Source organism: Ammodytes marinus, assembly GCF_949987685.1.
Source record: "Ammodytes marinus genome assembly, chromosome: 6".
NCBI classification, from domain to species: Eukaryota; Metazoa; Chordata; class Actinopteri; order Uranoscopiformes; family Ammodytidae; genus Ammodytes; species Ammodytes marinus.
Genome location: NC_137235.1, coordinates 24,595,802 through 24,608,670, shown reverse-complemented (window position 1 = coordinate 24,608,670; position 12,869 = coordinate 24,595,802). Strand labels below are relative to the sequence as shown.

Genomic DNA, 12,869 nt, shown 5'->3' with positions numbered 1-12,869 from the left:
TTTTCACAAGGCCTGACCAATCGATACCGGAAAACAGAGAGCATCTGTAGTTCGCTCTTTAGCACGCCGCTTTCCCACATGTTCAAGGAGAACAAAGGGACACCAAACAGCATTCAAAAAGTGTTCAATATGATTTGTTTTTACTCACTTCGCTTTGGAACCACGAGTTTACCGGTAATACGACAGCGACCAAGGATCGGTACTCGATTACGTATCCTGTTGAATCAGAAGCTGTGGATAGCAGAGAGGCAAGCTGAAGGGGGATTTAAATTATTTATTTACAAATACCAAGCCTACCCATTGCAGCTGTTTCCTCCGACTGGAGCCGTAAGTTCGCGTTACAAACAAGTATTCGCTGTGTTTGCAAAAGTCGCATGGCATTTTTACAGTGGCTAAAAAACAAGACGGGGAGACGGGACGAATATTGAGGGACGAATTTTTTTAATAGTTATATTTAGGCCTAACCCACGTCTAAAATAAATGACTGAACCTTATGACCATCGAGGCTAAAGGAGATTAGTCCTCTTGTGTGAAGTTTTTTAGGGATAGAACCGGTTTGTGCATGTGCCATTATGATGCCTCATCACACACACACACACACACACACACACACACACACACACACACACACACACACACACACACACACACACACACACACACAGAGCTCATCATTTTCATACAATAGTGAAATGAGTTGGCACTTCCTCGTATTTTGCCAGTATTCAGTGACGCTAGTAAGGGAATACCATTTCTGTGGTGACATTCAAGGGCGGTCGTGTCAAAGGTCAAGATGTATGGCCTGTATGAAACCTTTCCGACATAAATAGTTGTAAATAATGTGTGATGTTATTATTCTATGCATATGAATGTGTGTTATAGGCTGCGTGAGGGGCTTATGAATGATATGTATGATATGTCTGTCTTCTCACTCACACACACCTGCACGTCACACACACACACACACACACACACACACACGTCTAAACCCATCCCAGATCCTCTTACCTCCCATAAACTATTCCCTTGGTCTCTCCTTCTTTCATTTTCATTTCACACACACTCAACCCCAACCCATCAACACCACTCCTAATCCACACATACGCCCAACACAGACACATTCTCTCCTCATTACGCTCCCTTTGCCTACTTTGATGATATGCAAATATTCCCCCTCCCTCTCTCTCTCTCCCGCAAGCAGCAAGTAGGCTATCCACTCACACACATATCACACACAGGGCTAATGCGCTGTGGCAGCGTCCACAGACAGGCGGGGAGGATCAATTTTTCACCCAGTGTGCTACCGATATTCATAAGATAAGGCCACAGTGGAGAGAGAGAGAGAGAGAGAGAGGTGGGGGAAGGAAGGGGAGCGGCAGAGATAGGGATAAGGAAAAATGGCGAGTGGGTGTAATGAAGGAGAGTGGGGGTTTTGAGTGAAAAAGGGTGACCAGGAAAGAGGGTGAGTGGGAAGCAAGAGCGATAGGAAATGGGAAGAAGAAGAAGAAGAAGAAGAAGAAGAAGAAGAAGAAGAAGAAGACATAAGAGGCAGCGGTTATAGTGGGGAGGGTGAGAAAGTACAGAGGGTGTGGAAGTCTCGTGGGTGTGTGGGAGGGTGGAGGCAGGATGAGTAAGTGGGTTAGGGGGAGGTAGGGGGATGGGGGTGTATAGAGAGGGCTCTGGGGGGGATGGGGTAGGGAATGGATGGGGTGGTAAGGGAAAAGGAGAGATGGTGTGTGTGTGCTTGTGCTTGGAGGGGGAGGGGTTATTTTGCTGACGTGCTCCCTTATTGGCTTGTTCAAACGCTGGGGGGTGGGGCAGCCACAAACCATACTCTCACCAGCTGTAGGGAAGAGCAGAGAAACAAAGAGAGGAGAGGAGGCAAGGGGAGGAGGGTGTGTGTGTGTGTGGAGGGTGGGGGGGGGGGGTAGATATGTGTTTTAATGTTGATATTCTGGTCTAATTAGATTCCTGCATAAGTGGGGGAATGAATGAATGAATGGTGCTGATCAGATAGAAATGGGCGTAGTAGTATGGCTAGAAGAGTGAGGGAGCTGGCTTTTGTTTGAGTCAGAGGATTCTGTTTTCAGCGCACCAAAAAAGGGGCCTTTCTTGATCTATAATTCAATTTCTCTTGAGAGACAGAAAGGAGCAAATTGCCAACACTGTCTCTCATGGATACGTTCAAACTCGCATTTGTTCGCATGGTGTAGAAAGAGACAGGCCTTCTCAAGGAGCACAGCAGCTGAATTTGAGATGACGCGGCGTCATTGCTTCAATACTTCCAGCGTTACCTAATGGTTATGCAATGTGTTTTTGATGGCTACATGTGATCGCAAAGACATTTTAGTTACTGGTTGAAAGTCTTCAGTATAAAGAAGACAAAGTTCACCATATCGAAAAAGAAACACAATGGCCGTATACAGGGCAATGTCTACGTGTCCATAGGATTAAGAAGGAGATCAAATAAAAAGCTTGAACAGCACATATAAAAGGAATACCATTCCAGCACACACAAGAAGGCAGATTGAGAGCCATGTGTTTGTGGAGCCCAGCTGAACCCCGCCTGCGAAACCAGTCCGCTGGTTGTGACAGACTGACAGGCCAGGGAAATAGAGAGGGTGCTGTGTGTGTGTGTGTGTGTGTGTGTGTGTGTGTGTGTGTGTGTGTGTGTGTGTGTGTGTGTGTGTGTGCTACAAAAGAAACTGAGACAAAGAGGCAGATTGCCCAATGCACACACACACACATAAAAAAGAAAGGAAGGAGACGAATAGGAAATACGTAGCTACATAGAGATACATACAAAGAAAAGAGAGAAGGACGCGTATGCTACTGTAGTCTCACATGGAGAATGAGAGGGAGAGTAGAGGAAGCCAAGCTTTCTGTGGCTTAGCCAGACTGGAGCGGTGGGACTTGGCTGGCTGTGGACCCTTGGCTCCACTATTAAAGCGATGGAGAAAAGAAAGAAAAAAATCACGGTCAAAAAAATGAAAAGGGCAAAGAGCTATGCCAAGAATGCACAGGCAAGAAGCAACACATTAGGTTCTTTCCTTCTGCCTGCCTCTCTCTGTTTCCCCGAGCAGACCTAAACAATAGGTGGGACCAGTGGCGAGAACCCATGTGCTATCAGTCAGGACCCTGCTGAGGGACTGAGGGGTCCACTCTGGAACGTTGCAACCGTGTATAATGAGTGTGTCAGTCCCTTGTTATACAGTTGTTCTTTTTAGTTTTTTATCTCAAGAAGCAGTAAGGGTTGTTGAAATGATCCTATCCACACTTCCTCATAGGCTGTGTATTTTGTATCAGCTTGTTCCAACCCTTATAATGTCTGCACATGAGTAAAATATTTAAACCCAGTAAGGACATGTTTTTTTATGGCTACACCATTCAATCAAATATAATTTATTTTCGGCCTTTGCTTCATTCAATACACATCTCTTTACAGAATTCAGTCATGTTTGGGGTCCACTTCGCAGTCTCCATTTAATATAAAGTTATATGGGTTGGATCAGTGTTTGGCTGCGGGGGACTGAGGTAACAACTGGCCAAGCAGCAGTTTCTTTTTTTTGTTTTATCCAAAACTTTTTTGATCATTTATCACACTTTGGAAATGCCTTGGGTCAGTGCAATGCTAGGTTAAAACAAGAGTAGAGCCAAGCTAGCAGCCCTGTGTGAGGCTGTGATGTTTTGAGCTAAATGCTAACACCAGCATGCTAACGCTCACAATAGCAACATGTTGACCTTTAGCAGGTCTAGTGTTGACTGTGTGCAACACCTTAAGCGATATGTGAGCATAGTAACATATGCTGAGGGTACAATGCTATTATTTTAGCAGGTATTTTCATAACCAAAGTAGTCTACTGCACACACCAGACAACTGACCTGATGACGGTAGCCTACTTGTGTAAAACCAGGAAATCTCCAATGTCAGGGAATATCTTTAGAGATAAATTGTGCCATTTGGTAGAGGTTGAATGGTAAATGGACTCCACTCAAATAGCGTTTTTCACTGATTTTCTCAGACTCTTTGTGGACTACATTGTTTTTGCTTTCATTCACTAACACACACACACACACACACACTCACACACCAATGGCAGCAGCTACCACGCATGGTGCAATCTAACCATCAGCCACCAAACCAACCACCAAATCTCCATTTATGGACAACCGCACCCCTGCTTTGCCACATGCCACAAAGTAACAGATTGAACAGCAATCCATCCAATAAATGTCAAGACATTTCACTGAAAACTTTTGGTGGCAATAGTAGAAAGGTCAGGGGACAGGAACATTATTTTGATTCATCTTCTGGGGATCATTCATCTCTGCGTAAAATTGCATGGCCATCCAATTAATAGTTGTTGAAGAGGTATTTCATTTTGGTCCAAATTGGTGGACAGTTTGGAATGTATGAAAAATCTCAGTCCAGATTTCACTGTGTTTACAGTACTCTTGTTTTTTAAGCAGCTTCTGACGTAAATGCCACCGCAACAACAAATGGATGCTAGAATGTTGGCTTAGTATGGCATAGCGTGTTTTGGTGTCTGTTGCCTGTGTGTGTGTGTGTGTGTGTGTGTGTGTGTGTGTGTGTGTGTGTGTGTGCGCACACGCGCTTATGGTGTTTGAAGGATTGAGATACCATATCAGCCCTATAGAGGATTAAGAGCCAGTGTCACCAACACTTGTGTAATAAACAACGTCATCCCTTTCCATTGGTTATTGCATGGACCATACAAAACAACAGTGTACATCCCATGATGCAATCTGACTGACCCAGCTACTCAAAGTTACTAATAATGTCATAATAGTCACCACGCCATAATCATATCACCACATAGAGGCATGAGGGGTCTTATAGGCTTTGCCAGATTAATAGTGAAAAACAAGGACTTATTTGCCTGACTTTTCTATTCGCTGATACCCTAAGTAGAGGATTATAGCCTTTAGATCGTCTGACTCTGGAAAGGTCATCACGCGGGGGGTTATTTTGTAGAAAACACACCCCAGAAATGGCTCGCCACACCATGGTGCACTCAGCAGCACACCGAAATATCCAACAGGCTGCGCCAAATGAGCTCCGAAATGAGTTTAAAGGGTAAATTTCTATGGGATAGGTTAGAAGAGCTTGTGCTGTGTCCCTTATTTTGACCGTCCAATCATTACAAGAGAAGCAAGTCATTCTGAAAACTGATATTTTTATACATCCACAAATGAAAATACCAGAGGAAAGCAAAAGAGAAGTATAAAATAAAATAAAAGGTATCATAAAGTACAACAGCATGTCTTCCACGCTTATCTTCATATGTCAAATGTTTGCTGCTTGATTTTGTTTGCCATATGTCTTGTACTGTGGAAGGCTGGTTGTGTGTATGCAGCTTAGATGCAACCCCAAAGCCATGTCATATTCTGGGCTTGGAGGAGAGAGGAGGATGCCAAGAGCTGAAACGTGAGGACCAGTGGGTGTGTGAGAGTGTGTGTGTGTGTGGGGGGGGAAAGGAAGCCTTCCAAAAGGCTCTGCGTGGCTGCCTATGTGTGTGTGTGTGTGTGTGTGAGTGAGTCTTTCATGTGTACGCACATGTGATCAAGAGTTCATTTATGTGTGGGAAGGAGGAACAATTCCAGACGTTTATTTTCTTCCTCAGCCTTCCTGGTCACCCCCCCCCCACCCCCCCCCCCCCCCCCACACACACACACACACACAATTCTCAAAGCCGGCGTCGGAGGGTTTGGCCTCGGCAACATCAACCCACCAGAGGAGACGGAGGACTGGAGCCAGTGTTTCTCTACCTCTCTCTCTCTCCTCTGAGTCCTGCCTGTGTCCACCACTCTCTGAATGTTATACCATAAATCCTGTTCTCCCACTCTCTCTCTCTCTCACACACACACACACACACACACACACACACACACACACACACACACACACACACACACACACACACACACACACACACACACACACACACACACACACAAATATTCCCACATCACTCTGTCTTGTCCAGTGTGTGTTGTTGGTGTATCTCAAATGAATTGGCAAAAGTGAACTGTGCATATGTGCGTACCAGTGTGGGAATGTGTGTGTTTGTTAAGAGTTTTGTCAGTTTTTTCTTCATGCCTCACCAAAAGATCCTCTGGGAAATGTGGTTCCAACGCCCCCTCTCTTCTCTCCTCTTGTTTCCTGTCTTTCTCCATTTCACAATGAGATCGCCCGAGTTTGTCCCTCTTTCTTTTTCATTTACATTTTGCTCTATTTCAACCTGTGGAAATCCTTCAAATCCTCCAATCTCAAATGTATATTGACTATCTGTTCTCTTTAGAAAATCATGACATCGTTTGCGTTGAAAAAAAAAACATTGTAAGATGTGCATGCATACTGTGGGCCTCAGATTCAGCATGTAACTCTGCTAGTGCTGTCCACACACAATGAATGCTGATGGAGAGACATGATAGGTTATCCTGTAGGGAGGGCTGGTCAGATGAAATGGCTACTTAGTATTCTGTCCCTCTGCAAAGCATGACACACAAGAGAGGGATGCTGGCAAATATGCAAATGAAGACATACTTCATATATTACAAAGCCTTCTGAAGTTCATAAGCAACAGAAATAATACACGGATGTATTTGTGATATTTTAAGATAAAGGTGGAAGTGTGTATATATGTATTTTCTAAGTGGTGGAGAGTAACTAAGTACATTTACTCAAATGCTATACTTGAATATACTTGTGTTTTATGTGAATGAAGCACAAGTATACTTCTAATCCACCAGCCTTCACAGGAAATTTTAATTTTTTTTTTTTATTCATCTGACAGCTGTAGTTACAAATTAGATTAAAGGTCAAAATTTCACACTTGGGTCCGTATAGAAAATGGTGCATTGTTAAATGAAACTAAAAACACATAAATAAAATACCACCTATCCTACAATCAAAGTAACACTAGACAAAATGCTTGACTTTTCCTACTGCACTAATGCCAACATATCATCTATCCAGTTATCAGTAAACTGAATATATTTATTTATTACAAGATTTCCTATACATTTTCAGTTCCTTACTACATCTGGAACATACATACAATGATTAGTTTTATTGTATTATTTAAGCTATGAAACCGGATTGTGTTTCACTTGTTTTAAACTGATTTTGGATTATTTCTCTTAATTTGTGCTGATATGTACTGATTTACCAAATCACATTTTTGAGCCATACATTTGATAACCAGTGGGTTCTTGATAAATAGTGTTGGTCCCTCTTACCAGAGATATTGGGTTCTTCTTCCCTGTCAAAACAATGGCGCCAATGCCTATATTACCCACAATGCTACTCAGTCAACGACAGTTTGGAATATTCAGGCGTTTTGGATAGTAGCGATTAATGTAGCTCAAGCTAATCTAGCCTCATGTTCAAATTTATACTGCAAATACATTTAATAAATGATGACCTTGGTAAGAGTTTTACTTCATAGCCATTTTAGTTGCTACTTTTACATGAATAGAATATATGAATACTTCCCTCCCAACCCCCCCCCCCCCCCCCCCCGCCCCAAATGTGTTTTACTGCTGTTGTTCGCCTCTTTCAGTCCTTCATAAGCCAGAAACAAGTCCCACCAGCAGTGATAGGGATCGGGCCGTGCACACAGACGTTTGCCTGTCTCCTCCACACAGTGACTTCAGCCGCCCCGCTCGGCTCTGAGAAGTTCATCAGAGTTCATCTGCTTTGTCCCCGCTGAGCTGAGGCCGGCTACTGTCTCCATCCATGTCTCGCTCATCTCTCCTCACCCCCCTCTGTCTGTCTGTCCCTATACACCCAGGTCTACAGAACTTCCATCAGCTATCCCGAGGGGATAACTGCCACCACACACACACACACACACACACACACACACACACACACACACACACACACACACACACACACACACACACACACACACACACACACACACACACACACACACACACACACACACACACACACACACACACACACACACACACCACACACACACACACATAACCACACACCCACACACCTCCCCCCAGACTGTCTCCCAACCCAACCAAACTGGGCCTCACCCTTCCTCTCCCTCTGCTCTTTGGCTGCAGCCTCTTTTATGTGATGTCACTGAGGAGAAGTACAGCCTTTTTGGTGTGTGTGTGTGTGTGTGTGTGTGTGTGTGTGTGTGTGTGTGTGTGTGTGTGTGTGAGAGAGTGTGTGTGTGTGAGTGTGTGTATGTGTGTGTTGAGTGTGTGTGTGTGTGTGTGTGTGTGTGTGTGTGTGTGTGTGTGTGTGTGTGTGTGTGTGTGTGTGTGTTGTGTGTATGTGTCTGAGTATAAATGGGTGTATGGTGTCTTAGTGAGTCAGGGAGCGGGAACGTGCATGTGTGTGAGTATGGGACAGGGAGAGAGAGAGAGAGGATCGACAGACATAAAGGGAGAGAGAAAGAAAGGCCCAAGTTTCAGGTTTCCCATTTCAATTGAAAGGATCAACTCCTTGTTTTTAATCTAGAAAAGAGGGTGAAAACGTCAGGAAAGAGGAGAAGATAGCCGGGAATTCGAGTCGCTGACAGCTGTATTTGTCCCTTCTCTCCTCGCCCCCTCTTCTCTTTGCTTCTCTCTTTACAGGGTCATGGAAGGGTTGCCAAAGCATGTGAATCTAAGTGACTACTATAAAAAAGGATGCCTATTTACCCAACATTATATGTGTTGCCATATATGGAAGATGCCACTAGAGATGCTGTGTGTCTTTTGTTCCACTGATGATAGCATTGACTCTCAAATCACTTTTCTTCTCTCTGTTCCTGTGACGTCTGGCTTACCACATCCTGGTTTTGAGTTCGCTAGACGCCGACAAGGCTGCAGTTTAACGGTTTTCCTGTCAATTTTTGTGAGCTCACAAACTTATGCCCTGGTAGGATATACTTTCTCCTCCTCGCCAGCCAAAGTGCACACACCCGCACACTGTACGATTAATAACTTAACACCATCATGGTAGGCTACTGTCCAATCTGTGGGAAGCCCGTTTACTTTGGTGAGTCTGACCTCCTTCATTGGTTTAGCACCTTATGTCTGTCTTCCTGTCTGTCTGGCATATTGTCTCTCTTTCCTGTTCTCTATTTATTTGATATTTATTTTTTTGCTCTATGTCAATGTCTTTATTTGGCTAGTTTGGCCCGATTAGGGAAACACATTAATACAAAAGAATGAAAACAAATAAAAATAAAGGTTTTGCATTCACCGCAGGACTTTTAACAAACCCCTATGTCTATATAGGAGAAAAGAAAAATAATGGACCAGATGAAAATGCATTGATCATTTTAATAATAGGCCTTTACAGTCGACATTATAACCTGCAAAACACAAGTGCAATTAATAATGTTGAGGATGGCTGTATGCGATTGCAACTGTTCTACATCGCTGTTCTAATGTTTCATTGGTTTCGGCTCTTTTTATCAGCTTGTTGTGTATTTGATTTACTTGCATTGTACATTGTGTTTCTGTTGCTGTTTTTGCTTTGCATTGTTTTGTGTGACTCGACATCATTGGAAATGAGGGTCACCCATCACTGATCTCTCGAGAATAAATAAAGGTTGAATGAATTTAAATATACCGGTAGAGAGGCCCTGATCTTGTGCATATACTGGCACACATGCACAACTAAACGGAATTGTCTTTACATCGTGAGTCCCACCATGTGCTTCTGCTGCATCTATTTGCTGATATATCCGTCTCTATTCTCTTTTTTTGGGTGGGCAAAAAGAAGATCTTTTATACCCTCTTTCTTGTTCTCGAACAGACAAAAGTGCAGTCAAACGTATCCATGAGAACAACAGGATGTGGGTCTAGCCAAACAAGCTTGCACGCTGCTCTCTGGGTTTCCTCCGTACCTTCTGTCTCTTCTAGTTGAAGGCTCGCCCACACCCAGACGTCAATATGAGATGCACAACGTCACTTAAACCAATGATTTAAAGTATATTTAGTATTTTTTTAACTGGTAGTTTTTCTTTCCTATTCATGTGCCTGCTAAGTTCAAGTGCTCTGATGTGACCCGGCTTATGCCTTTCCTTCCAACGCCATTGTCTATATTCTAAACCAGGAATCACACTTTTCCTGTTAACTGAATGACTCATACTATGATTTAGTTGAAGGGATTGTCCCACATTTGAGAGAATCAAATTTCTATTGCAAAACTCCTCTGTCTTTTTGGTTAAATATCTGTGAAGATATATCTTATATTTTTGCTTTTGAACAGGTGAGAAGAAAAGGTCCTTAGGTAGGGACTACCACCCTCTATGTCTGAAGTGTCAAAAGTGCAACAGACAGCTCACAGCTGGACAACATGCAGAGGTATGTGAGGACAATGAATGGAAGCACAGGAGAAGAATAGTGAAAGAAATAAAAAGGTGATGAATGAGGTAGGATGGTGCAGTTAATTTGTCCTGCTCATTGTGTTTCAGTACGATGAGAAGCCATACTGTTCTCACTGCTACCTGAAGATGTTTGGTCCAAGAGGTACTGCCTTTCTCACACACACACACACACACACACACACACACACACACACACACACACACATGCACGCACATACGTACGCACACACACACACGTACACACACACGCACGTACGCACGTGCACACATACACACACACACACACACACACATTGGCAGCCGCATGCAATTTCTGAATGTCCTCTCTGTGTGTGAATCTCTTCCTGACAGGTAACAGGTGACTGGTGTCACCATGGCACAGTGCAGCTCCTTCACAGACTCCAGCCAGAATGGACACATGCAAACCACAAGCGGGGCCTGTTCATCAGCCAAAAGACGAGAAAAATGAATCAACGAATATGAATGATAGACAGATATCTAACAGGCCCATCCACCTCCACGAAATTAAATATTTATGTGTGATGACCACTTGATGCCTGCCATGTGTGTTTGATTGTTCCCTCTTATAATGTCAATTAATTTTGCATGTAGAAAATTGTAAGTCGTTAGATTAATAAATGCATTTTTAAACATTCCAGCAGCGAACCCTGGTGGATGTCTCAGCCTCTGTGGTGTACTATGCAATCAGGGAAGCCTGCATGCTCACATTTGGCATTGCGGGGTGGATGGATTTGCTCACAAACTAACAGATACTCTAATCAAAGTAAACACACACACACACACACACACACACACACACAAATGAGTTAAGCCATTGGGTTCTCCCTCACTGCCTCATCAGCCAGTCACCAGGGGGAAGGGGAAAGAAGGAAGGAGGAATGGATGAGTGTGGTTGCTGTTGGCAGAGTGAACCAGATCTTATGCAGAATCAGCTGCAATGGGTTCTACAGTGAGGGATCTCTCTCCTTCTGGCACACACACACACACACACAGAGAGAGAGGCAAGGCACACTGCTACAGGGGCTTGTCACCCAGCGGTGGGTGAAGTTCATAGGTCTGACACACACACACACACACACACACACATGCACGCACGCACACACGCACTCACTCACACACACACACACACACACACACACACACACACACACACACACACACACACACACACACAGAGAAAGAGATGGGGGTGCTGATGTGCTTCCCTGCAAAGTGTCATGTGTCACACATCTGACATGTCAAGGTATTTGCCCTTGAAGGATAGAGGGAAACCGCTATAAAGAGCATAAAGGATAAAGGAAGAAAAGGCTGAAACCGCATAGAGAAAGCTGGTGGACAAAGAGAGAGAGAGAAGGAGAGAGAGAAAGGGCTGATGGGATTATTGAACATCCAGCAAAGAGCTATAGCAGAGAGATGCCTGTGTCTCTACAGCATGTCTTTGAACCTGTCCGCCTACTTTGCCTCCCCCCCCACCACCACCACATCCCCCCTCTCTGCCCCTCCCCTCTCTCCTCTCTTCCCATGTCTCCTTCACCCTCTAACCCCCTACCTTGATAGATCACATGACTGCTGTGATACCAGCTGGCTGACTGCTCATTTGCATGTGTTTCAGCTATAGCAAGCCTTATTAGGGAGGTAGGTGGTGGTGGTGGTGTAGGGGCTGGGGTGAAGGCAGACCTGGGTGATTTAGGGGCACGATGACAATTGAAAGAAAAAAGGGAGAGAAAGCGTGACAGAAAGAGAGAGATGGGAATGTCAAGAAAAAAAGCTGCATTAAGCCTTGCAAAGTTAATCAATCAATCAGTCAATAAATCCACCATGGGTCATAACGGTAGAATGGACTTTTGAAAAAAGGTATCAATATCCTACTGATGGAGGCTGCATCAGAAAAAGAACCATTTGTGCTCCCAACTTTTAATTTAGGGGGAAGGCCTAGAATTGGGAAGGCCAGGAATGACTTTAATGTTGACATTTTCTTGGGAACAGACAACTTAAATCTGGTCTATAAGGAGCACCAGTATTGTGCCGTACATCACAGTAAATTAGCATGAATGAAGTATGTTTATCAGGAAAAGTCTTCAGTTCCAGTTTTATATATTATCTATGGTTAACACTTTGTAGGCCTACTAGTCTTTTTTATTTATCAGTGTCGACATCTAGTGGCCATAATCTTTACTGCCAAATTTCGAAGGAAGGGCCAGCTGTGAAACCTTTTGGGCCGGTTTCACAGACAAGGCTTAAACCTAGTCCGAGACTAAAATGCCTGTTTGAGCTAGATTAATTCAAAGCTACTTGCACAGACTCAGTTTTAGATAGTCCTAGACTAAAGATATTCTGGATTAAACAAAGCCAATTGCAAGAAGGACGACTAGAGCTACTCTAAATTTGATCTTAAATTAATCCTCCAAAGAGGCAGGTTTAACTTCAGTTTAGTGGTGTTTGTGAGAGAGCATGGACCATTTGGAATATCTA

General features: G+C 43.8%; 1 protein-coding gene across 1 annotated transcript; it reads left to right on the top strand.

Moving 5' to 3' along the window:
• Positions 1-8,857: 8,857 nt before the first annotated feature.
• Positions 8,858-10,951, top strand: LOC307252151 (cysteine-rich protein 1). Its single transcript, XM_080029734.1, has 4 exons — positions 8,858-9,037; positions 10,259-10,353; positions 10,464-10,518; positions 10,728-10,951. The coding sequence occupies exons 1-4, from the start codon at positions 8,995-8,997 to the stop codon at positions 10,736-10,738; spliced, it is 204 nt and encodes a 67-aa protein (XP_079885860.1). The 5' UTR covers positions 8,858-8,994; the 3' UTR covers positions 10,739-10,951.
• Positions 10,952-12,869: the final 1,918 nt, after the last annotated feature.